Genomic DNA, 26212 nt, shown 5'->3' with positions numbered 1-26212 from the left:
AACTTTTTGGTTAAGACTTACTAAAGATGATTTAAAATATATATTAAATATAAAACCAAAAAAAAAAGTAAGATTTATAAAAAGTTATTTAGCATAAGATACAACTAAGTTTGGAAGTAAATTAGTCCAGCTAAATTTTAAAGTTATAATTCTACAAATAAAGTTGATATTTTAAAGTCAACGACACCAAATGCTTAAAAATAACAGTAAGCTTAGATTAGTTAGTAAGCTTAGATTAGTTAGAGCATAGTTGCTATATCTTAATCTGCTAAAAGCCATACGAATTTAATATAATTGCATTTATACATGTGCAAATTCAAAACTCTGGTAACTCTGGTTCAGAGTAACATCATAAGTTATTTTAATCATTTGCTTCAACTAAAACGATTCTGATTATATTTTTTCGCTTCCGGTAAGTTTTTAAACACGCTTCAACTTCACTAAAAACATTATAAATTATTAACTAGTACTACACACTTCCAATTATTTATATATTGGAGCTACTTAGTAACTTTGATCAAGACTATTCTAAAAATTAGAATATGTTTTATCAGGAGGCAGCCAATTAGTAGTTGCTAAAAAGCTAGGAATAAAAGCTTAATATATTGACCTGAAATATATAAAAAAATTAAATTTTAAAAGCTAAGAAGATCTGTTTTAAAAAACACAACGTAACAGTCAATCCAGGATACACTACCAAAATAAGTGTCTGAGTGTTTTTACATTAAACTTAAGTGATCAGAAAAAATCTACGCGAACGTCACATGCAGTTTACATCTTTTCTGTGGACCAGAGCAACTCCTACATCAGGGGTCGGCAGGCAGTTGGTGCTCGCGGGCCAAATTTCAAGTTTTAGAAATCTTCGCGGGCCGCAGTTTTAGTTTTAGTGATATTTAAATAATCTTTTGGTTATAGTTTTAGTGATAGTTTTAAGTTACTTTTATTCAGTTTGTTAATTTAATTTGCTTTTAGCTACACATAGAATGCCTTTTAAATTATAAACATTTAAGGAATTAAATTTACGATGACTAATACAATTAAGTCTTAAAAAATTATGTACTATCTTAAACAGTTAATAAGTTTAACTTGATATTTTTTATTATTTACTTACAACCTAACTCTCTATAAAAACCAATTTTGAACCACTTTACGGGTCACTTTTATACATTTTTTTGTTATCAACCGATTTTCATATTTAAATAATATTTACCGTTTGTAATATTTTTTGCGTTTTTAATAGTTTGTACTGTTTAATAAGTTCAGTAATTAGTTTACTAAAAAAAACTTTGCCTATTTGTATTGTAAAAGTCTAAAACAATTTTTTAAGTACAATGATTGTTCGAATAGCTTATTAGTAATTTATTAGTCTTTTACACGTTTGTAACTTTAACAGAAAAAATGTCTGAGTTATATCAAACCAGTCTAAATTTAATAAAAGTTGGACAAAGCTAAAAACTTACTGTTAATCATTATCATATACCTGACTATAACATCATCATCGTTAAAAAGAAGAAAATATGTAAGTAGCCTAGAACTATAATACAATAAATAAACTACACTAAAGTCAGAAAAACTTTTCTGAGAATTTGAATATTTACTCAAAGTACTTGAAATAAAAGTTTCACACAAATCTGAGTTTTAAAAAAAATCTTAAACAGGTTAAACCAGTTTTGAGTTTTCAAATTTTTTAAGTAGCCTGTTTGTTTCGTAACCCTGTTTAAAATAAAGTTCACAAAAAAAAGAAAAAACAAAGTTAATTAACAGTGAATTAAATATATACAGCAAAAAAAAAGTATTGTTAAAAGTCAGCTTAAATGGACAATTAAGTTTCTTAAACATTTATAACGAAGATACAAACATTAATTAAGCCATTAATAAAGTAGAAAATTTAGTTCTTATTTAGCACTATTACAATTTTTTATCCGCAATAAAAGTATTGTGTTTAAAAATGGTAAATGTAAAATATAAGACAAACTATAAGAAGTTAACTATATTAGTTAGCAGTCGTTGCAAAAATCGAAAAACAAATAAACAAGCTATTTAAGCCAGTTTTAACAAAGCATATGACTATCTCCAGTAACTACAGACTGACTAGAAAAAGTTGCTAAGTCATTTATGAAATAGCTGAAGTAGTTACTAAAATGGAGATACGGTTTAGAATTTAATTTTTTTTCAATTTTATTGGCGGTAGTAAAAGATTTTTGTTTATTTTTATAATGTCAACAAGAAGTGGTATGGAGGAAATGTCTGAATATCAGAAAGCCACATAAATCAAATTAGACGTTAATCTATCTGTTAAGATGAGAGCACTGGTACAACAAATAGTGCTTATCTGAGAACTTTTATAAGAATGCTTTAATAACTTTGACACTTGAGAAAAATTTATAGATTTAATTTCAATTCAAAACACAGCCATAGGTAAACACATTTTAAAAGCAGTGGTGCAGTGCACAACTATAAAGGGTGTTGATCTTAAGTTTTTGTGAGAAACAGTGTTGCTACTGCAATTATTGCTAAATACAGTATAGTAATATGATTTTGTTTAAAAACTAGATCTTGGACTTATCTTCTTATCAATTAAATTCATTTAGTAATAAACTAAGAAGTATTATGTGCGAAGACAACAAGTTTAATATTTATGAAGTTAACTGTTAAAGTTGTGAACACAGTTTTGTCAAATAAACTTTACCACCTACAGTTTTGAGAAATATTAGAAGAAACGGAAAGTCAATATGTTGTCCTAGTTTGCTTTTAGCTTCTTTTTTGCTTAAGTTTTTGCTTGATTTTAAAAAGAGTCTACGAATAAAGGAATAAAATTGGATCTTTACTGAATATAAAAATAAAAACTGTAGCAGCTAAAGACTTAAAATATAAAAATATTATAATTAAAACCGAAACTATAAATATATCAAAACATACATCCGAAGTTTTGTTTGCCACTCTTTAAAACAAAAAAGCCAGCATGAGTGACCAAAAACTAGTTTGATACTTTAGATTTAGATTAAGATTTAGAATTTAGATTTAGATTTAGAAAAAGCAATTCGTGCTAAATATTATAAAAATGCCTAAGTTGGTCTGAGATTTGAAAAGTGTTCAAAACTATGTCTGAATTTGTGGCAATGTTAAGTTGCTAAACTTCTCGAATTTGAACTATTTTGATTACCAATTTGTAGACTTAATAAATTTGCCATCCCTAAATTTAGTACATTTAAAAAAAGATTTTTCTAAAAAATAGTATCTGTGTATATTAGTATGCAAACAAAAGAAATAAACATGATTTACTAAAAAATATTGTTAAATAACTTTAAGTTATACCTATCAAAAAATATTTTTATTTATGTCATACTGTTTTAAAATAGTCTATATACACACTTAATATTGCATCTTGAAGCAATAATAATAATAAATTATATTTAAATTAAAATTATTCTAATTAAAAATTAATAATAAAAAGATCAAAAAATGGTTAAAAACATCCTTGTACATTGATGTGAATAGTAATCAATAAAGTTCACAGAAAACTCTAAACAAAAATGTGTCAAAAATCAAAATTAAATAAACGTAAATTTTTATTATTTTGTTGTTTTAAATGTTTTTGTGTACTCTTAAATACAACTTATAGTAAGAACACATCTATTTAAAAAACTTAGGTATAAATTAAATGTTAAACATAGTACTTAAATTTTAAGGTAAATATATTTAAGTTAGTAATTGAACATCACTTTTGTACATAATGGAAACATTTGCGTTAAGTTTATTTACTAGATATGTGTTATAAAATAACCTACTGAATCCAAGCATTTCTCACACTCTTTTTTCAGCTAATAAAGCTAATTACTAGCTGTTGTAATAAGAAAGTTATTGTGAAACTTATAGAAAATCACTGGTCGAACGCTACTTTGTCTTTTCTACATTTTTAAGCAAAACCAGTAAATTATTTTAACTGTTTTAAAATTTTGTACAGGGACTTAAAACAATATTAATCAAATTAAAGTAAATTACCAAAAAAAAATTAACTTAAAATATGTTTTTGCTTAGCGGGCCATATTTACATGCTCGCGGGCCGCAGAAATTTCTCTCGCGGGCCGCATTCCATTCAAAAATAAAACGTGCTCGCGGGCCGCAGATCTACCATTCGAGGGCCGCAAATGGCCCGCGGGCCGCAGTTTGCCGACTCCTGTCCTACATAGAAGCTACTTGTTACTAAGATTATGGAAATTTTAAATTATTCAAGAAATAAGTATAAAAATGGTTTAAGAGCGTAAATTATATTACAAAAAAAGTAAGAAAGGTTCCAAAAAACTATTTATATAGTGTGCATCCCAACATGCTGAACTTAGACTAGCTTAAACCTCTGTAGATTGAAAAATAAATTTAAATATTTGTAAAACGAAAAAATCAGTCAATTTTTTTTAATAGTTTTTGAAATAAATAAAGAAATAAGCTTGTTGTAATTTTCCTAAAACTATATTTACTATATTAAGCTACATTTTAGTTTAGATTTTCATTCTTTTTGTTCTCTATATTATCATCAAACATCAAATTTTAAACCAAACAACACGGCTGATCTAGAAAAAACAAATTTAAGCAACTTCTGTCATGTATTTTTTAGACTGAAAAAACAACGGTAAGCTTAAAAAATAATAATTAATATATTTTCTAAAAAAAAAGTATTATTGGGTTATAAAGGGTGATTGTTTAAAATTGATAATATTTATTGTATATTAGCTTTGTTTTTTTAAGCTGAAAAATTGTTGTGTATTATAATTTAATGTAGTTGTAGTATTTAGAAGAAGGTACAAAAGTTTTAGGCTAGAAGCATTCCCACTCAAAGTACAACGCAAAGGTTTAATATTTATCATTTAATGATCCTGTACAACTTATGCTCAAACTAAATCAATATTAAGTTTAAAGTTAAAAAAGAAAGAATTTAACATGATTCACTTATTTACATCGTCTTGTTAAATTAGTTTTGGTTTTTAATTCACTAAGACAAAGTAGACTAAAAATGGGTGAAATCGCATCTAGGGACGATTTAAGTAAGTAGTGGGGAACAACTTGTAAAGGATCGAACTGGAAGGCGATTTTTAAAATTTGGGCAGTCATAGATTTTTAAAATTTTTGATGAAGAGCAAAAAAAGATCTTAGGAGTTTTTAAATGGTAGTTTTTTTGAGTAGTCTTGTTTGAGGGGGCAATAGCCTTTTTAATTTCTTTAAAGGGGGCAAACTGAAAAAAAAGTTTGGAAAACCGTACTCTACAATTTAACTTAACCTAACGTTTTAAGAAGATATACTAGGTTTTCTTTTCATAAGTGTATAGAAAATTAAAACACTTAACTAACTAACCAAAATATTGATCTTTATAATAACTTAACTACTTATTTTTGCTAATGCGTTAAAAAAAAACTTTACCAATTTTTGTTAACCAAAACTAAATATGAGCTCCGTTATCTTTAATATTTTGACGGCATGAAATTATGAAATTACATAAAACGAGTCTAACTTTATATCTTAATAAAACTTTAAAAGCTTCAATCTAACTTGAATTTGTTTATGAAATAAGAACTTTTTTTTAAATGGCATTAGAAAAATTTCAGCATGTTTGATTATTTAATACAACAACTAAACAAAAAGTTATTAAAAATTGTAAACAGGTAGTATTGTAGCTATAACTATTTTATTAGCAAATTCAAAGTAAATATTTAATCGATGTGTATATAAAATTTAAAAAAGCTTATTTAAATAAACAGATTTTAGATATATATCTTACTTTTTTTTGATTAATGTAACATATTTTTTTTATTATTAGTGAAAATAGAAGATACATTATTTCTTTTAATGTAAAAAGTTACATGTTTAAATAAATATCAACTGACGTTAGCAAACAGTTGTAAAAATACGCTTTTAATAAAAATGTACTTTTTCCACAGACACATTCTCTTTCCGAATGCCACGTCATCATTTTTGTCATTTACCTCACTTAGTACGTCCGGTTTTTTTTCAGGTTCATTGAAATCGGTACCTGTACTTGGTAGATATATTGATTTTTTTATTGTGTAGAATGAAAGGGTTATTATTTCTGTCTTTCAAATGAAATTATTTAAAAAATTAGTTTTAGAATAAATCTGCTATTTTGTTCCGAATTAAAATACAAAGATAAACTATCTAAAGCAGCACTTTATAACTTTTTTGAATGTTATACTGTTTTAAAAAACAAAAGTATTATTTATCTCAAATCCATTTTTATTGGGTCAGTTTTAACAGTTGACTAATATATCAACAGTCCTAAAAAATAAAAAAAGTTAAAATTAACGTTGTTTAAAGCAGTGGTCGTCAAGCTAATCAAATTCTGTGTACACCAAGCTGCAAAAAATAAAATCGGTGCACCCCAAGATCTAATTTTAATAAGCGCCGCTAGCGTAAACACTTTTATTAGTGCATTTCTCCTTAAAATTCATGACTCAGTTTGTATTTACATGCAAACCATTTAACAACTGAAGCTAAAAATTTTTTATTTCATCCTCTTTTTTAATTGACCTCCTATTTGTTTTACCTTATTTTCACAATGGTATTTTAGTTATATGGCTTTGTCTTACATACTTATTAATTGAACACTTCTCTGCAATTACTACAAAATCCCCAGTTCAGTATTCTGTAAATACTTTATTGAATATTAACTACATACTTAATCTAACTCTATGTATTTTTAGTGTATTTCAATATTTCGTGCACCCCTAAATGTGTTTCGTTTACCCTAAAAACTTCGTGCACCCCAAAAAAAGTTTCGTGTACACTAGTGTGCACCAGTGTACACCTTGACGACCACTGGTTTAGTGGGTATATAATTTTCCTTATATGTATGTATATGAAATGCTTGGCACTTATCTAAAGTAAGTAGTTAGCTTATTATCATAAAACTAAAAAGGTTTTAAACAAGATTTAAATAGCAAACCATAAAGTAAAACGTTATAAAAAAGTGAGTTAGACAGACTATTTGGCTTCCAGTAAGACTATTTTTCTAAGATATATATAAAAATGCTCTAATGTTATTCCTGTATTCGGTTTTATGTAACTTTAACTCAAGTTTTTTTGCTTCAAGTAAAGTTATTTTTATAATTTAGCTAAAGAACTGAGTTAACAAATCATCTTTCAGCACCTTCTTTTAATTCTTTCTAAAAAACTTAACAATTATTGTTTTTTAAACTTTCGTTGGTTAAATAAAGCTTATACTAATGTTAGAAATGTTTAAAATAATTTAATTGACTATGTGTCAAATAAATAGTAAAATATAGGGTAAAAGGACATATACCTGCTTGCATTGATAGCTGAAAAAGAAAAAAATAAAGAAGTCTAATAAAATTATGAATGCAAAAGATCTGCTATTGCGGAATACTTGTAAACAATCAGAGTTGTCCTGAAAACTTCAATTTGAAGAGAATTAAGGTGTTTAAAAGTGGTTGTAACGTGTTTGACTTAGTCAAAATGGAAGCTATATGTATTTTAAATAGAAAACCTACCGTTAGTAGGCAAAACGAATTTGAAAATAGTGTTGCTTTGTTTACTTAATGCTCTTTTTGGTGTTTATATGCTTGTAAATAATCAGGTGCAATTGACTTTGTATAAAATTAATATTTGTTTATGATTATTAGTACCGTTACTATATAAGTTACATTTATATTTTATTTATTGCTATGTATCCACTAACTAAAATAGCGTGAAATATATCTGAATTTTTGCACCGAGTCTTTTGTATATTGCTTAAAACAAGTGTATCAATAATTTTGGTTAAAGTGTACATATGCTCTTTGTAATAATGCAAATAACTTTGCTTAAACTACTTGAACATATAAGTCAAATTAAGGCATAGTCTAAACAAATTTAAAACGTTATTGTAAAATTGTAAGACGTAAGACTAACAGTTTACATTTGCGAAGTACTAAAATTACTTTATTTAGTGTGTCGATTTTTAAGTGAAAACTCAAAAACTAAGGTGCTTTAAATACGTGAAGTGTTACAAAATATATCTACATGTAACAATTTTAACAACACAAGTTTTATATAAACAATACAGCAATGGTAACCACACATGCTAAGGATTTAATAGTTCTACTTTTAGTAAATCTAACTTTTTATAATAGATTAAACATTTTACATAAACTTTTAGTAAAACTAACTACTAAGTAGTAGAGTTAGCGGCCATATAGATTTTTTTTTATTTAAAACGCTAACTTCTTTTCTAATGATAAAAATTAAAAAAAGTTTGATAATAATGTAAAAAAACTAAAACTTAAAAAAACTAAGAAAAAAACTAAATTATTTAAAGAATTGAATACTTTTAAAGCTACAAAAAGTAAAAAATAATTATTAGTTGTGATTTTTTCACATAATGCACAGTACATAATTTTACTTTAGCATTAAAAACAGATTGAAATATTTAAACACCATAACATTTATTATAGTTTGTTTAACACGGAAAAGACCGACATTGATAAACTTATAACATGAAATAAATAAAACCAAGAAATACCACACCTAATTGAGTGAAATATAAAAGTTTGTATAAATCTGCTTATAATAAAACTAAGCTAAACTAAAAAATATAACAGACGCTTAATTTTATAACAGTAATAGATGATAGGTCTAAAAAGTTTTATAATTATGTTTAGAACAAAATTATTTACCAAAAGTATCTCATTTATCATTATTTGATAATAATTCCGAATGAAGTAGCAAAACCACGTAAATCCTATCAAGATATATTTAAAAGTTATGTAATGCTTACTTTTGTTTACCTAACTAATGAACTTTGATTTTGTTATCTAACAATTCAAGCATGAGCTTAGTTGCATATAAGACTGCAATAGTGAATTCGAAGTAGTTTCAGTATAAATTGAGTTTGATTGTTTTAATTTTTTTTTTCTACTGCAAGCACGATTTTTTTTTAAATTGAATGAATTTAAAAAAAACATTTCTTTTGTAGTTAAAATATTTTTTACTTTTCAAAATATTTGATAGTTCTTTTAGCAATATGCATGTGAAGTAAAGTTAAAGTTCTATGTTTATTAACATCCAGAAAGTCTTAGATTGTGAAAAGTTTTTCTTCATTAATTAGACTATTTTGAATAATTTTTTATTATTTATTTTAGACTAGAGAATAATTTTGAATTTTACAATACTTTTTTGATCATTAGATCATCAAAAAAACATGAGTTGTGGAATTCACACACAAGTATTTGTGATGCTTGTTATTAGCTGTGCGGCTCATGTGAACGGCTTCTATCCCTTGCACGCGTCTTGCAAAATAGACTACAAGTTTGATAATCAGACATGCGAAGACGTTAAAGCGACGTTGGTGCGCCAAATTGGCGACTGGAACCACAAAAACTGCAATAACGGCGATCAAGTTCACCAACGATGCAGGTACTTTTTGAAGAAAAAGTAATTTATCAGTTTTAGATTTTAAAGTTTATTGTTAAAGAACAATGTTCAGCACAATTTTTTAAACTTTTTTTTGAACTTGAATCATGCTAGTTATTTCAGGATTAATGGCGATACTAAACTATTTATTTAAGTAATAAACTAAAGGTAATAAAAACTTTAATAAGTATGTACTTATTTGCATGTAATTACTATTTCAACGGTTTTGTAATTTAGCTTTTTTAGTTTCAGTTACATATGTTTAGATACAAATAACGCTTAAAGTTTTGTAGAGCTTTAAACAACTGTCAAATAAAAATTAAAACCACTATTTTAAGCACTTTCACCGTTGTTTTCATTAAATAATTAGTTAATTACTAATTATAAGTAAGTTTACATCGTTAACTTTGTAATATGCTGTAGTTTATTGTTGATTTAAAGTTTTATTTTTTGATTTTCAAAACTAGAACATTGAACTATTTACAAAACATTCTTGAAATTTGAATAATACAATTATGTTTAAATTATTAGAATATAAACATAACTCAGTGGTTAGAACACTGATAACGTTGATATAAACTTTAAATTCTTGATCCAACGATTAATATTTTAAAGCCAGTCGGTTTTTTGAAAAAAAAAAAAATTGAAACAATTTCAAGTTCAATCTTGACACAACTACTTGTGTTCAAAATATAACAAAACTTTTACAACTTCCAGGTACAACTTGACATCGGAGAGCGAGCGGCAAGTGACAGCGACGCACACCACCCCCCTCAAGCTCTACGTGGACGACTTGACGTTCGACTTTGCCGCGAGTGAAGGCTCGTGCGGGGTGAAGGCCTTCTCCACCTCCCAGCTGTGGTACGCCTTCCTGGATTTCGGCACCAACTACTGCAACCTGCACAACCTGGTGGAAGGCTCGGGTTTGAAGGGTTACAGCGAGGAAACGTGGAACAGCAGGTGCACCCAGTACACGAGCGCCGACTGCGAAAGATACTGAGCATTTTCGTTGCCATGTTTTCATGACGTGGTATGTAAATAGGTATATTGTTTTTCAAAAAAAAAGCTCAATTTTCAAAAACTTTTTAAAGCTTGTTTTCAATAGTAATATTAATGAATTAATCCACAAAACGTTTTTTAACACATAAGCGATACAACATAAAAAAAATTAATTTTTTTAAGTGACTAAAGAGTTCCATTTTATTACCAGTTTTTTTTTATAACTTTTATAAGTAATTTTTTGAAAATAGTTTGTGTTAGTTTGGTAAAAATTCTATTTGTATAGGTGATCTATTTACACCAATTATTAAATCTGTTACTACTTTACTTTTCAAATATATATATGTACGTTCAGTATTACTTAATTAGTCGACTATTTCAGTAAATTAAAAGTTACCAAACTAGTAAGTATGTTTAAGTTGCATATTGTTCAGTAGTAAAACTTCATCTTGTACTGCAATAAAAACAATAAGGTCATTTGAAAACATTTAAATGACTAATGCAAAACAAAATCTAATTGCTTATGAGGTTTTTTCAAACTCTGTTAGCCGATATTTAACTTGTTTTAAAAAAGTAAATAAAACATAATTATACTAAGATATTATTGTTTAAGTTATAAAAAAACAAACCAAAAATACCATCAAAAACAAAGCATCATTCTTTCCATTAGTAAACTTTTTTTTAAACCGTTTAAAAAAAAAATCATTTTTCAATCAACCGATAGAAAAAAAAATATTTTGCTATAAATTTGTCAAGATTTATTCTATATTAACTAACTAAATAAAGCTTGCAGAGCTAAAAAACTACTTTGCTTAACTGTACTAGTCATCAATTTCTTTTACAAATTGAGTTATTTTTTAAACTTTCTGTACGTTTACGTTAAATGCTTTCTTGAATAAAACTGAAAAAAAAACTTAAGCATGGCATTTGTTTTAAAAATTACTTAATTTTCTTCGTATATCAGTTGTTTATAACAAAACTATTAGCGTAAAGTTTTGTTTTTTTATGCTCACATGCTTCACGTTGTGTTTTTGTTTTAAACGAGGAAATAATTCTGAAAAGGTACCATGGACCAGCTTTAAAAACATTGAAGACATATAAAAAGTAATTTAAGTGTTTAATATTTACCAACTACTGTTTCCAAATTTAACGAGTTTTTATTGTTTAAAACTAAATTAAAACTTTTTTTTTACCCCTTGTTTGTTTGTTTTTCTAACTTGACTTAAGGATTTATTAATAACATAAATTAACTTTTTTTTGAACAACAAAAAAGATAATATTATTAAAAAAGCTAATTCGCCTACGAAAGTGCAAAAAGTAAGTTTAGTACAGTAAAGTTTGTAAGAATTATAAATAACTTTTGATTATAACTTTATTTAATTGTTTAAAAAAATAGTATGTAGTAGTACTAAAAACCAAAAGTTTATTTAACTTATTAAAAAAATATGTTTAAGGTCTATAATTGATTAAACTTAATAACTTTACAACAACAAAATTTATCTTATTTTCAGTTTTTGAAACATGTATTCTTTTGGCAAAGTTTGGTATACATTGTTATTTTATTTTATATTTTCATAAAAATGAGTAGGTTCTGGTAAACCATCACTCTTAAAAACCTCTGTTTATGATTATAACATTGAAACACTTCTAAGCTTCAATATTTTTTACATATCTTATTGATATCAAGTTCAGCTTTTATACTTTTGAAAACAAAAATACTTCATTTCAGATGAAGATTAATATTGGTTTGTGCCTTAAAAAGCGTAAAACACACATGTAAACTATATAGATAAAAAGTTATTTATAATAAAGTGAGTTTGAAGTACTGATTAGCAAAACAAAAAACAGCATATGCTGATAATAAACAAACACCGAGTGTGTATATTTTTCAGAATTTTGGTTTCGAACTTGAATAGAGAATCAAGTCCGGAACATGTGTAAAATCAATTTTTGTGAATTATAAATACATAGTATCTAGGAAACTTTTCTTAATAAAAAAAGACTTTCAAAACTTTTTGTGTTTTTATCTAAGCTACTTTTCATATTAAGATGACTTTTTAGATATATTATTTTAAACTATAATACAAAAAAATCACATTTTGAGTTCATAATTTATTACAAATTAAAAATTCATGCTTTTTGTTTTTGTTTTTAAGGTTAAATAATAGACGGTAAGTTTTGATTCAAATAGTATTTGCTACCAAGTATCCACCCTGAAAATTAAATTTTGATCTTTAAATTTAGGCTAAAAATTAATAAAAAACTATAAACTTACTTAACAAATATAAAATCTGCAACTTTCTACGCATGGAGCACAAAAGTTCCATTTGTAGCTGAGTTTAAGAGATGGAGTGGTGATCTTAACACTGCATTTCAAGCTGCATACATAATGTTCTTGCAATTTTGGTTCCCATTCGTTCCAGAAGTCGTCAAACTTTTTCAGAACATCGAGCACTTTTTGGTCGATCATTTGTTTGTAAGCCTTCTTTTGTTCAACCCAAACTTCTTCTTCTGGAAGATCTCCAAAAGTGCAATCATAGAATTTTTCGAAAACTTGCATGTGACATTCAGCAAGCTGAGGAAAATTTTTTTATAAAAAAAAATAAAAAAGAAGGAAATAATAGGTCACTTACTAGGTTCAAGTGTTTCTCAAGTTTGGCACGTTGGGCAGTTCTTCTTTCATCCAAACACTTTTTGTAGTTAAAAACCTTTGTTTCTTTTGAAGCGACGCATTGTTTAAACTGTTCTTTAATTTTGCAAACAAAAGCGATTGATTTAGCTTCCCAGGCGTTAATTTTTTCAGTCACTCTATGTTGAATGCATTCAATTTGAGTAAGAAGGTATTTTTCTTGAGCTTCAATCCAGATATTAGCTTGTTTTTGGAGTCTTTGACGGAAACAATCGATTTCTTCTTGAGTTGGTTCAACTCTAAAACATTATCAAGTTAGTTTTCTACAATATAATAAATACTATTTTGTGACTTACCCGCAGTAGGTCATTGGAAGCATTTTTGAAACTTTTTCTCCGAGACATGAACTAGCTTGTGCTTTCCAATCAGCAACTTGTTTGTTCCATTCTGCAACCTTTGCAGCAAGTTCAGCTCTGTTTTCTTCAGCAGACTTTTTGATGGCATCGATGTGTGCTTGTTCATCAAATGATTGACATTTTTCAGCTGCAAAAAGTTATATAAATTTGTTAATCTTTTTAAGTTTCAATTTTTTAATTATTGCAGACTTACAGTTTCTTACTTAGTTATAAATAAAAACAAAACTTACCTTCAGTGCAAGTAGTTAAGCACTTGAAAGCGCAACCTTTCCAGTCAGCATTGAAAGCACACATTCCAAAAAGCTTGTAGCTGCATTTTTCTGGGGTTGGGAATCTCACACTTTAAAAAAAGCAAAATTAAGACTAACTAGTTATTGTTGGTTTGTGCATACACAAGTAGGATCGATCTTACCAAGACCTTGAGTAACTATTTCTTGAAAATCCGTAGCATCCAGTGTTAAATGAACATTTGTAGCTGCATCTGTAGCTTTTTTTCATTTGAGCGACAGCTTTGTCTACTTTACCGTTAAAATCTCCAGTAAAAACAGCCATTTGAATGATGAGAGAACACTGCAATTTTTCTACAGCAGCATCTGCGTTTCCATCGGTACCAGCTGTTTAAAAAAAGTTCAAATATTAATGAAAGTTTAAATACTATTTAATATATTCTTATACCGTAAATTTTTTTGAAGACTTTATCAGCCCACTCAACACGCTTAACAATAATATCTTCAAGCTTCTTTGCGTACTTTTCTTTGATTTCTACGGCCTTAGCATCAATGTCAGCGTTGTACTTTGTGATTCTGCTACTTCTTGTTTCAAGACAAGCTCTGAAACTGTAGTAAATCTATTTGTTTAGAAGTGTTTGTGTTATTTAAAAAAATGTTCTCTATTGTTTTTAAAAAGTTAGATAAATTCACCTAGCAATAAGTCTATCATGGAAGCAAACAATTCTTGCAATAGCGTTGTTGACAGCAGTTTCGAAGTTTTCTTCAGCTTTTTGTCTTGAAACAAACAATTTTTCTTTGTATTCAGCAACTGCATTCTTATATTCATCACTTTCTTCATCGTAGCAGGTTTTAAGGTAAGTTTCAAAGGTAGCAAGGTATTCAGCTTGAGCGTTTTCGACATACTCGAGGAATGCATCTTTGTTGTTAAGCATTTCTGCTCTGATGTTTTCTCTGGCTTCAGCTAGTTTCAATTCATATTGAGCAACAAACTCGTCCAAGTTTTGATACTCTGTAAAAATATTTTCATCAATAATTTAATTCATTGTGTTCAGTAGTAAAGATTAAGATTAAAAAGAAAAACTTGTTTCAACTTCATTATAAATAAAGTTTAAAATATTTTAAAAACATATGCAGGAGACATTAAAAAGTCGAAGTAAATGAAGTAAGGAAGAGTTAAAATTATCGGAGTAAATTATTTCACCAAATCATGAAATGAGGTTTTATAATATTTTAAATTGATAACTTTTAAAATTTTACTAAATTAAGCTACAAATTCATACCAGCATCACATGAGCCTTCTTTGCTTACAGGGAACTGAACCAAGCAATCAGCATAATACTTTGAAGAACACCAAACGTTTTTGAAAGCCACTCGGTAGCAGTAGTAGCTTTGTGGTGGGAACACTTGTAAGTTATGATCACACCAATACTCATAAGATGGAACAGCAGCTTGCGCAGCCTGTGAAGTTTATAAAGTTTTACAACTGAACTTAAAGAAGAAATAAAAAAGTTCTTACAAAAATGCAAGCAAGAAACACGCAGACTAATTTCATTTTTTAACTTTGTTTAGTAAAAAACAAAATTTTATTTGAGTTTATAAATTCACCTGAGCTTATATATTCTTGTGTAAAAACATCAAATTTGTTTAAAAGAAAACAAGTTTTAATCATAATTAAGTTAAAATAACAAATAATCTACTTGACTCCTCTATGATATTATTCATACCTGTACAATAAAAACAAAGCTAAATATTTCAAAACAATAAACTTAATTAATACTATATAGGACAGATGATTAATTAAAAGTTTAAAATCTAATTAATTATAGTTTTATATCATTTGACAAAACAAAAACTTTGTCGTGCAAACAAGCTTGTTTTGGTAAATTACTACAATATAAATTTTAATTTTGAATTGTAAATAAATATTTGAAGTTTTATTAAAATATTAATAGTTTATATATTTTTAATATCAAGTTTCTACATAAAAAATTATCAAACAAATATTGAAACAAGTTCTAAAATGTTTAATAAGATTGATGCAATTCATAAATTTGAACAGGTATGATTTTAGCTACGATTCAAGCAATCTTATTTAGTTTCATTCAAAGAAAAATAATAAAAATACGAATTTTTTTATTTCAGATTCCATTTCATATTTAATTTTTTACTCGTTTATAACCTGTAAAAGAAGTAACAAAATTTTACATTTGCTTGAAAAGATTGCAGGCCTGAAGTTTTTTTAAATAAACTAAGTTGGCTATGAATTTATGTAAACCTGTACATAAAATATAATTTTTAACGCCAAACTGTACTAAAACACTCATTTTATAAGTATTTTTTTATAAGTATAAGTACTATGTACGGAACTCAAACTTAATGCACAATTGTTATAAAAATCCTCAATGTTAGTTGTTCTTCACAAGTTGTTTTCTAGCTAAAAGTTCGTCGCACGCCAGAGGTTCCTGCATTGTAGACTAAGTCAAGCCCGTGGGCCGTACGTTTTCGATCCTTAACCCATGGTTGTGTACTACTTAATAGTGAATTAAATATATATGTAAAAAAACAGATTTATTAGTTTTCAGATAAATTAGTATTTTATAGAACATGAATTAACATTATACTACCTGCATGTAGAATACGGCTTGTTAATAAAACTTTAATGATAACAATTTCTACTATACAAAGATATGGTAAAATATTTTAGAACAAAAATTTAGATGTATTATGTAAACTATATTGAAAGTAAGGAATAGTATTTTTTCAAAAGCATACTGTTATAGTTTGGTGCAAAGAAAAACTAACAACTCTGTTTTAGTAAAGCTACAAGATAACAAAGTTATAGTTTTATACTTGGAGTTGTTAAAATATACAGTGTTTCATGCATTTAGTAAGGGGTACGACAGCATTTTATAAGTCTTGGAATATATGTTTTGCTAACATGTTTTACTTAATTTGTTGTTTTAATCTATTACCATAGTTTATGCAACTAAACTTTTTTATTATAGTTAATTTATTAAAATTTTTATACACCGTTTACTTTGCCTTATTTTCTTTTTATTTTTTGTATAATAAACACTAACACTAAAATTTAACTAGGTGTAAATTGTTGTACTAATTATGATTACTTTTTTGATTTTTTGTAATGTAAGTAGTACAAATATAATTGTACTTTTTTTTTTAGACTTTATTAGTTATAAGCATTGCCTAGAATATCCAAAAAAAAATCTTTAGTTGTTTGGATATTTATTTATTTTTTTATTTTAGAAGAATATTTAATGTTCTAAATTTCAATAGTCTCATTTTTCATAGAGTTTTTCGTTTTAGAGTTTAAATTTTTCTTCTTTTTCATTTTTAGCTCATTATAATTTTCGATGACCGAGTCTTTTTACTATCCAGGTCATTGAACCAAAAAATTTTTGAGCGAACTTTTTTTTTTCGTTTTTGTTCAATAAACTAAACTAAACTAGAGCAGGAGTTAGCAAATTGAGGTCCACAAAGCGAAAATATACTTCCTGAGATGTAACTTTCAGCTATAATAAACCTTCCTTTCAAGAAATTTAAACATTAAGTTTTTGCAGTAAAAACATACAATTAGGTTTAAAAATTGATAATTATTACTTATTAGTGATTTATCATTGCTTTTTTATATCAAACTTGGGTAAAAATTATTTTTATATTGTTTAACATTTTAAATGACTGTGGCCCATTTTTGTTACGAAAATTGGTCCACGACTTATAAAATAATAACAACACCCAGCATAAAATAATGCATAATCTTTTTTAAACTAAAAAGTCTTAGTCGGACAAATTCGTACCGTTTAGTACTAAATAAGTAATCCCACGTCTAACTCACCAACTAGAGATGTTTTCCAACACTACTATATATTAATATATAAAGTATGACTATTCAAAATATAAATTTAAGCGTTTGTTAACAAAATATCCTGGCGAAACAAGTTCACTGGAATATATAACAATAACATGTTATACAGTATCTTCTTTTATTACACTAACACATGTTTCTGTGTGTTAACGGATTAACAGACTTCAACGGAGCTCTATTAAAAAAATAAATATTGTAAGGAAAGAATAGGAGCTAAAGTAGGTATATACATGTGTCCATTACAAAATATTTAAATTCATTTAATGTAGACTTTATAATTACAAATATCATATAGTTTTATAACAGTCAGATTTAATATTAAGTATTTCATTTATTATAGATCATTAACCTGTAAAAACCTATAGCAATTATTTTTATTTGTTTTTAATTTGTTTGAAATGTTTTTAGATTTTTATACAGAAGTTTTTTTTTCTATAAAAAAGATTATTACTTCTTTCAAATTATTGAATCAAAAAGATCTCTACTGTGTGTACCGAAAACAAAACTGAAGAAATATTTCAAGATTCTTGTTTTAGAAAAACTTAAGTTTAATTGTTTTGCACAGGCTGATTTCAAGGTATGATATACTTGGCAACCCTTCTCTTAATATGATAAAATTTAGCTTTACGATAAATATAGATAATTTATTAGGAATATATTTTTACATGTTAAGATTTTTATATACTTATATACAGACTAGATATTAATTGGCTGTTAATTTTACCCATAAAACAACAAAACTAAACTACATAGGTTTTGCTAAATACAATGAAATTGTATATACATATGCTATTTATTGAACGAAAAACACCACTCAAAAATTTTTGGTCCAGAATCTGGTGTACAAAAAAACCTTTCGGTTGTTGAGTCATACACCAGGATACAGTTTTATGCCATGTCCAGGACTTATACTTTAATTTGTAGATTATTTGTTGTGCTGATGCATGTTTTTATGTTAAATTAATATGGCTTTTACTACATAAGAAAAGTTTAACTATTTAGCTTAGAATTTTGATAAATTCGTAAAATTAGCTTTTATCAAATAAATATAATTTGATTTGAACAGAAGAAATACATAATATACTTGAAAACATTACTTTGAATTGTTAACTTATTGAATTATTTTAAAAAACTGCTGAAGAGTTGTTTTTTAAATAACTAAAATAGTTTTTCTATCGGGAAATTTAAATACAAACAGTTTGGTAAACTAGGCCTAAAAATAAAAATAAACATAAAGTGGTTGTCTGACAGCAACTCTTTTAATTTTTTATATACAACACTTTAACACCTAAAGCATTATTAAAGTAGCTATTAAGTTATTAGAATTTGTTTTTTGATGATAAATCGTAGTTATGGTAAAATACTAGTAGTTAATAAAATAGTACGTAAATAAAAAGATTGCTGGGATGAATTAAAACATATGAACTTTTATTTTAAAAATAACTCTTTTTTTAGTGTGCTTGTGATTCTTTTCTTTTAACTGGTATACAACTATGATTAATAAGGTAATAAATTGTTAATCAATCATCTGTCCTATATAGTAATAATTACTTATGTTATTTCGAAATGTTTAGCTTTATTTTTATTGTTAAGGTATGAATAATATCATAGAGAAGTCAAGTACATTACTTGTTATTTTAACTTAATTATGATTAAAACTTGTTTTCTTTTAAACAAATTTGATGTTTTTACACATAGTATATAAGCTCAGGTGAAGTTATAAACTCAAATCAATTTTTGTTTTTTACTAAACAAAGTTAAAAAATGAAATTAGTCTGCGTGTTTCTGGCTTGCATTTTTGTAAGAACTTTTTTATTTCTTCTTTAAGTACAGTTATAAAACTTTATAAATTTCACAGGCTGCGCAAGCTGCTGTACCATCTTATGAGTATTGGTGTGCTCATAACTTACAAGTGTTCCCACCACAAAGCTACTACTGCTACCGAGTTGCTTTCAAAAATGTTTGGTGTTCTTCAAAGTATTTTGCTGATTGCTTGGTTCAGTTCCCTGTAAGCAAAGAAGGCTCATGTGACGCTGGTATGAATCAGTCAAATTTTAAAAATTATAAAATTAAATTATTATAAAACCTTATTTCATGACTTTATAAAATAATTTTCTACGATTCTGTTCTTAAGTTCACCTACATCACTTTTTTAAAGTCTTCAGCATTTAAAAACTTAAAACTTTACTAATAAAAACTTTTCTGGAAAAAAATGAAATGGGAGCATGCATATTTTCTTCTTTGATATCTATCTTTACTAATTAACATGATAAATTAATTCGTTGATGAAAATATTTTCACAGAGTATCAAAACTTGGACGAGTTTGTTGCTCAATATGAATTGAAACTTGCTGAAGCCAGAGAAAACATCAGAGCAGAAATGCTTAACAACAAAGATGCATTCCTCGAGTATGTCGAAAACGCTCAAGCTGAATACCTTGCTACCTTTGAAACTTACCTGAAAAACTGCTACGATGAAGAAAGTGATGAATATAAGAATGCAGTTGCTGAATACAAAGAAAAATTGTTTGTTTCAAGACAAAAAGCTGAAGAAAACTTCGAAACTGCTGTCAACAACGCTATTGCAAGGATTGTGTGCTTCCATGATAGACTTATTGCTAGGTGAATTTTTCTAATATTTTTAAAACTAAAAAGAAAGTTTCTTAAACAATACAAACACTTATAAACATATAAATTTACTACAGTTTCAGAGCTTGTCTTAAAACAAGAAGTAGCAAAATCACAAAGTACAACGCTGACATTGATGCTAAGGCCGTAGAAATTAAAGAAAAATACGCAAAAAAACTTGAAGATATTATTGTTAAACGTGTTGAGTGGGCTGATAAAGTCTTCAAAAAGCTTTACGGTATAAGAATGTATTAATTATTATTTAAACTTTCTTTAATATTTTTTTTTTCAAACAGCTGGTACCGATGGAAACGCAGATGCTGCTGTAGAAAAATTGCAGTGTTCTCTCATCATTCAAATGGCTGTTTTTACTGGAGATTTTAACGGTAAAGTAGACAAAGCTGTCGCTCAAATGAAAGAAAGCTACAGATGCAGCTACAAATGTTCATTTAACACTGGATGCTACGGATTTTCAAGAAAGAGTTACTCAAGATCTTGGTAAGATCGATCTTACTTGTGTATGCTCAAATCAAGAATAACTAGTTAATTTTTTATAGTGTAAGATTCCCAACCCCAGAAAAATGCAGCTACAAGCTTTTTGGAATGTGTGCATTCAATGCTGACTGGAAAGGTTGCGCTTTCAAGTGCTTAACTACTTGCACTGAAGGTAAGTTTTGTTTTATTTATACAAAAAACTAATTAAAAAATTGTAAGTCCGCAACAATTTAAGAAACCAAACTTTGAAAAGATTAACAAATTTATATAACTTTTTGTAGCTGAAAAATGTCAATCATTTGATGAACAAGCACACATCGATGCTATCAAAAAGTCTGCTGAAGAAAACAGAGCTGAACTTGCTGCAAAGGTTGCAGAATGGAACAAACAAGTTGCTGATTGGAAAGCACAAGCTAGTACATGTCTCGAAGAAAAAGTTTCAAAAATGCTTCCAATGACCTACTGCGGGTAAGTCACAAAATAGTATTTATTATATTGTAGAAAACTAACTTGATAATGTTTTAGAGTTGAACCAACTCAAGAAGAAATCGACTGTTTCCGTCAAAGACTGCAAAAACAAGCTTATGTCTGGATTGAAGCTCAAGAAAAATACCTCCTTACTCAAATTGAGTGTATTCAACATAGAGTCACTGAAAAAATTAACGCCTGGGAAGCTAAATCAATCGCTTTCATTGGCAAAATTAAGGATCAATTTAATAAATGCGTCGCTTCAAAAGAAACAAAGGTTGTTAACTACAAAAAGTGTTTGGATGAAAGAAGAACTGCCCAACGTGCCAAACTTGAAAAACACTTGAACAGAGTATGTAACTCATTTTTAATTTTTCTGTTTAAAAAATAAATCTAATAATATTTTTTAGCTTGCTGAATGTCACATGCAAGTATTCGAAAAATTCTACGATTGCACTTTCGGAGATCTTCCAGAAGAAGAAGTTTGGGTTGAACAAAAGAAGGCTTACAAACAAATGATCGACCAAAAAGTGCTCGATGTTCTAAAAAAGTTCGACGACTTTTGGAACGAATGGGAACCAAAATTGCAAGAACATTATGTATGCAGCTTGAAATGCAGTGTTAAGGTCACCACTCCATCTCTTAAACTCAGCTACAAATGGAACTTTTGTGCTCCATGTGTAGAAAGTTGCAGATTTTATGTTTGTTAGGTAAGTTTATATTTTCTTTAAAGTTCTCAACTTTCATAATCCTGCTTTTTTTTCAGATAAAAATGAAATGTGGTGTAAATTTTGACCTGTCCTTCATTTCATGGATCAAGAAACATTTACAATTTGTACAGTATATATTACGTTCAAACAATAAATTTTAAACACTATTGCTGTTGTATTAAAAATTAATATTAAATATCCTTTTTATAAACATATTTGTTTTGATCAAATTTTGATTTTCTTACAAAAAAAAAAGAATATTCTTTTACTAAATTAAGATATTTATTTGTTTTTAAATTTCCATTTTTTATAAAGAGCTATACTTATTAAAGATCAAAAGTAAACAAAATATAGCAGTCTAAATATTGTGTTTTTGAGTTTATGCCAAAAACAAAAATCTTTAATCCGGTACAACTAAAACAAATTAAAATAATAAGTGAAACTTCAACAACAGTTTTAAGTTGCAGCGTGTAAGTACGATAAGCTTTAAATAACCAAAACAAGCATGACTATTATATGATATAATAAAAGGATTTAAAGTAACTAAGTTTGCTACTTTTTAAGGTAAAAAATTGAATTAAATCCTTTAAATCAAAGTTTTTACAATTATAAAGTCTTAAAACTTAACAAAACTGGAATTAACGTTTTACAACTAATATTCATTTTACTGTCTAATCTTTTTATTTTCAAGATTCACTCAAAAATTTTTGAAATATACACATTTCTTTCATAAGTCCTTTTGTAAAAGCAGTCAACGAATTTTTCGGTTTTTTTTATATAACACTTCGATATTTTATGTTCTTAAAACTGTGTTAAATGTGAATTATCTATTTTTATTTTTTTTCAAAATATATTTTATTATCTCAATCATATTAATTATGCCTTCAAATAGGCTTTTAATTTCTTATCTAAATTTAAACTATTTTTTGATAACCGGTTTAAAAAAGTTTTGAAACTTGTTAGAATAAGGCTATTTCTAGTAGTTATAAATATTTTCTCTTTTTAAATACTTTATTTTTTGTTTTTTTTTAACTTCATAACTTTTTATAAGACATTGTGGTGAGTTTTTTAATTTTTACGAAATTCAAGAAACATTTTTGAGATATGATATTTAACAAATTTTTGTAAGATTTATAGTTTTTATGTAACTGTATTTTTATAGTTTTGAACTACGCTGAATTCTGACTAATTAGTTCTGTTTGTGCCACTTAAGATTACACAAGTTTCGTTACAAAACTATAGTTTTTATAACAAATAGTAAACCGTTTAAACTGTTGCAACTATTATCTCCATTACGAATATTTTGATTCCGGATATCTAAGGGTGCATAATTTTTACCGCGTTTTACCTGCAAGCCGTATGCTGTCTACCTCTATACTTTGATTGAGCTGAAAGTTTATAAACTAAAAGTAGTTTACTTGACTTCATTTTAGTATCTAGGTTATAGAACATAACGATAACCTAAGGACTGGAAACCTACAGCCCGTTGGATGGTCATGACCCGCCAAGCAAAAGCCTCCGGCGTGCAATGAGTTTTTAAGACTGAAGTCAACTTGCACTTAATATTTAGCATTAATTTTATATAAAACAAATGTACTATTAATATCATACTACGTATCGGTAACACTTATCAAGTTTTCAGGTAAATCTGGTACGTCACATTAAAGCATTGCTTACTTCTATTGAAGGTAATAAACGAATAAAAATTAAATTAAATGTGTAGTTTAACATTAAAAATTTTATTTTTTGTTTTTGATAAGTTGGTCCTTATTTTAACTTGAAAAGCAGCCCCGGACCCGGTAGTTTACTAATTTTAAGAAGAGCATATAAAATTATATGGTTTAATTGTTTTATAAATTTTAATCATCAAAATCAACAAAGAAAAAAGAGGTTTTATAAGTTTACTTTAAAACTATTATTTTCGTGTGTTTTTACAACTTAGATAATTTAAGAAGTTTAAATGTTTAAACAAATTAAGTTATATTTCTAATATCTTAAAGTATTTTATTGTTAGTTGAAACACTTTAAGCACATTATAATAATAAACCAACTCACGATTTTTTTTTAAATTTAGGCGTGTGAAAAGTGTAAACAGGTTTGTTAGAAGGATTTTAAATGAATTACTTGTTATTATAAAGTAGATACTTCTTCAAAAAGAGAGTTTAAAATTTAAACCACAATGTATTTTAAATTTTTGATTATTAGTTCATGATTTTTAATAAATACTTATTTGTTGTATAAACACTTGAACACAAGTTAAAAACTTATTAATTTTACTTATCTAACCTTTACAAATTAAACTGTAAATAAGTTATGTTATTTTTTTTGTATACGAAGTTAAACCGGATAATTATACATAAAAACTATAAATCTTACAAAAATTTGTTAAATATCATATCTCAAAAATGTTTCTTGAATTTCGTATAAATTAAACTTTTTTAAATGGCATAGTCTTACTTATATTTTGAATCTACGTAAAAAACAATCATTATCATAGCTTGTTTACATAACTTTAAGATAGGATATATTGTTTCTTCACTATTTGATTAAGTGTTGAGTAATATTTACACTATTAAACCGCAAATTAGTTTAAACAAAAAACTCAAACGTTTCGAGACAAGTTATAGCAGAGTAAACTGATAAACGAATAATCCGAAAAAAATCGTTGATTTGTATACCTTTAGAACTTTAACTATCCCGATTTACTTATAATGTTACTTATACGCGCGATGCTGGTTATTATCTGACTCCGTGCGCGTTATAAGTATTTATCGGTGATGTTATTTAAATGTTTAGATATGACTTAGCTAAGTTATTTAGCTAAGTCGACTTAATGAATTGCGAACTAAACTTAGACTATCTTTTAAGCTTAGTTTAATTAAATAGTTAGATTGTTAGAATGCTTAACTAATTGTATATAAGAAATCGAGTCTAGAAACACAAATTGTATTTAAATGAATATAAACTGCGATACATGATAACAAAATATACAAATAAGCTATTCCAATTTACAAGTTAATATAAAAAACAGTCGCCTTCGTACAAGAAGTACGAGGCGACCAAAATCTTTTCAAATGATATACTATCAGTACAAAGGTAAAACTAGACTGCCGCGTCATGCTAAAGCAGTTCGATAAGTAAACAAAGAGATAAAAAGTCCCTAATTTTAGAAAACTCTCTAGCGCCCTTTTTTATTTAAACGCAAAGTCGTTACATTTCTTGTCCTACGGAAACCAATTTGATGTTCCAACTTGGTTTCCGTTTTTAAAAATTTTAACTTTAAGATGTTAAAAAAGGTTAAGTTAAAAAAAAACCTTAAAATCCACTATAAAAATCCAATAATTATATTTGTAAATGCTTTAAATTTCGTAAATGACGCACAGAATTAAAAAGTTTTAACAATTTACAAAAATGAAAAAAACTGAAAGAATTTTTAGAATTTTATTCGCTAGTAGTGCTCGCGAGTCATTGTTTCCCGTAGACGCTATTCGTGCATTCACGGTCTCCTCATCTGTACTCCACTCGGTCGCTTTGTTGATGGTGGATCAGATCTCTTTGACACCTTCGCCGACTTGTTGACGACTTTCGATTTCTCGAGCCGTTTTCGTGCGAAGTTCAAAAAAAAGTTTAAGCAAAAATATAAAGAAAATACTATTTCAAGTATTTTCAAGTACTTTTAAGTATGTTTATAAGAAACTTTAAAAAAATTTATAGCTTCAGTTTAAACAAATTATTCGTTATATAAACTTTTAGTATATTAAAAACATTTCACATTCAACATGAGTTAGTTGACAAAACAAACAATTATATTCATTTCAAAAGCTTAAACTTGTTTTCGTAAAAATATATAGCTCTTGAACTTTATACTAATTTATAAAACTTTAATATTCTAAGAAAGTTAAAAACAAAGTTGTTGTTAGCGTTTAAATGTTGAATAAGATATTTAATAGCTCAAATGACCTTATTGAAATTGTGTTTTTATAAGTAAGCTGAAGTGTATAACAACAAAAAACAAGGCAATAAACCTTCTTAACATCAATCACTAAGGTTACTATAGTTTAACTGTAGATTTATAGTTCAAGTTTGAACATAAGTTGTTGTTAAAAAAATTGAAATAAAGCTTAACAAATTAAGGCAATTTTTTATATTAGTAAGAGCTCAAAATAAAATTTTAAGTTAAAGAATAAACTTTAAAAATACTCCTTCAATTTCTTATGACTCGATTTCGTCCTAAGCTTTGTTCAGAAAGCTTCTTAGACTAGTTGTCTGCCATAATTAAATAAAATAAATTACTATTTGGTGGCCTTAACTTTGCGTTTAAAAGTTCATTACTCTTT

The 26212-nt window shown here is 27.0% G+C and overlaps 2 protein-coding genes across 2 annotated transcripts; both read left to right on the top strand.

Annotated features, from left to right (window-relative positions):
* Positions 1-9205: 9205 nt before the first annotated feature.
* LOC145828476 (uncharacterized) lies at positions 9206-10417 on the top strand. The gene is made up of 2 exons (XM_082936233.1): positions 9206-9438; positions 10135-10417. Exons 1-2 carry the CDS (start codon positions 9206-9208, stop codon positions 10415-10417), a joined length of 516 nt encoding a protein of 171 aa, XP_082792359.1.
* A 9472-nt stretch (positions 10418-19889) lies between these two features.
* LOC145828475 (uncharacterized) lies at positions 19890-25454 on the top strand. The gene is made up of 9 exons (XM_082936232.1): positions 19890-20196; positions 20280-20440; positions 20499-20700; positions 20760-20869; positions 20979-21165; positions 21223-21517; positions 21576-21866; positions 24907-24971; positions 25328-25454. The coding sequence occupies exons 1-9, from the start codon at positions 19955-19957 to the stop codon at positions 25452-25454; spliced, it is 1680 nt and encodes a 559-aa protein (XP_082792358.1). The 5' UTR covers positions 19890-19954.
* Positions 25455-26212: the final 758 nt, after the last annotated feature.

Source organism: Thalia democratica, chromosome 2 (assembly GCF_965202585.1).
Source record: "Thalia democratica chromosome 2, ktThaDemo2.hap1.1, whole genome shotgun sequence".
Lineage (NCBI taxonomy): Eukaryota > Metazoa > Chordata > Thaliacea > Salpida > Salpidae > Thalia > Thalia democratica.
Note: the sequence above shows the minus strand (reverse complement) of the source record. Positions and strands in the feature narration are given on the sequence as shown.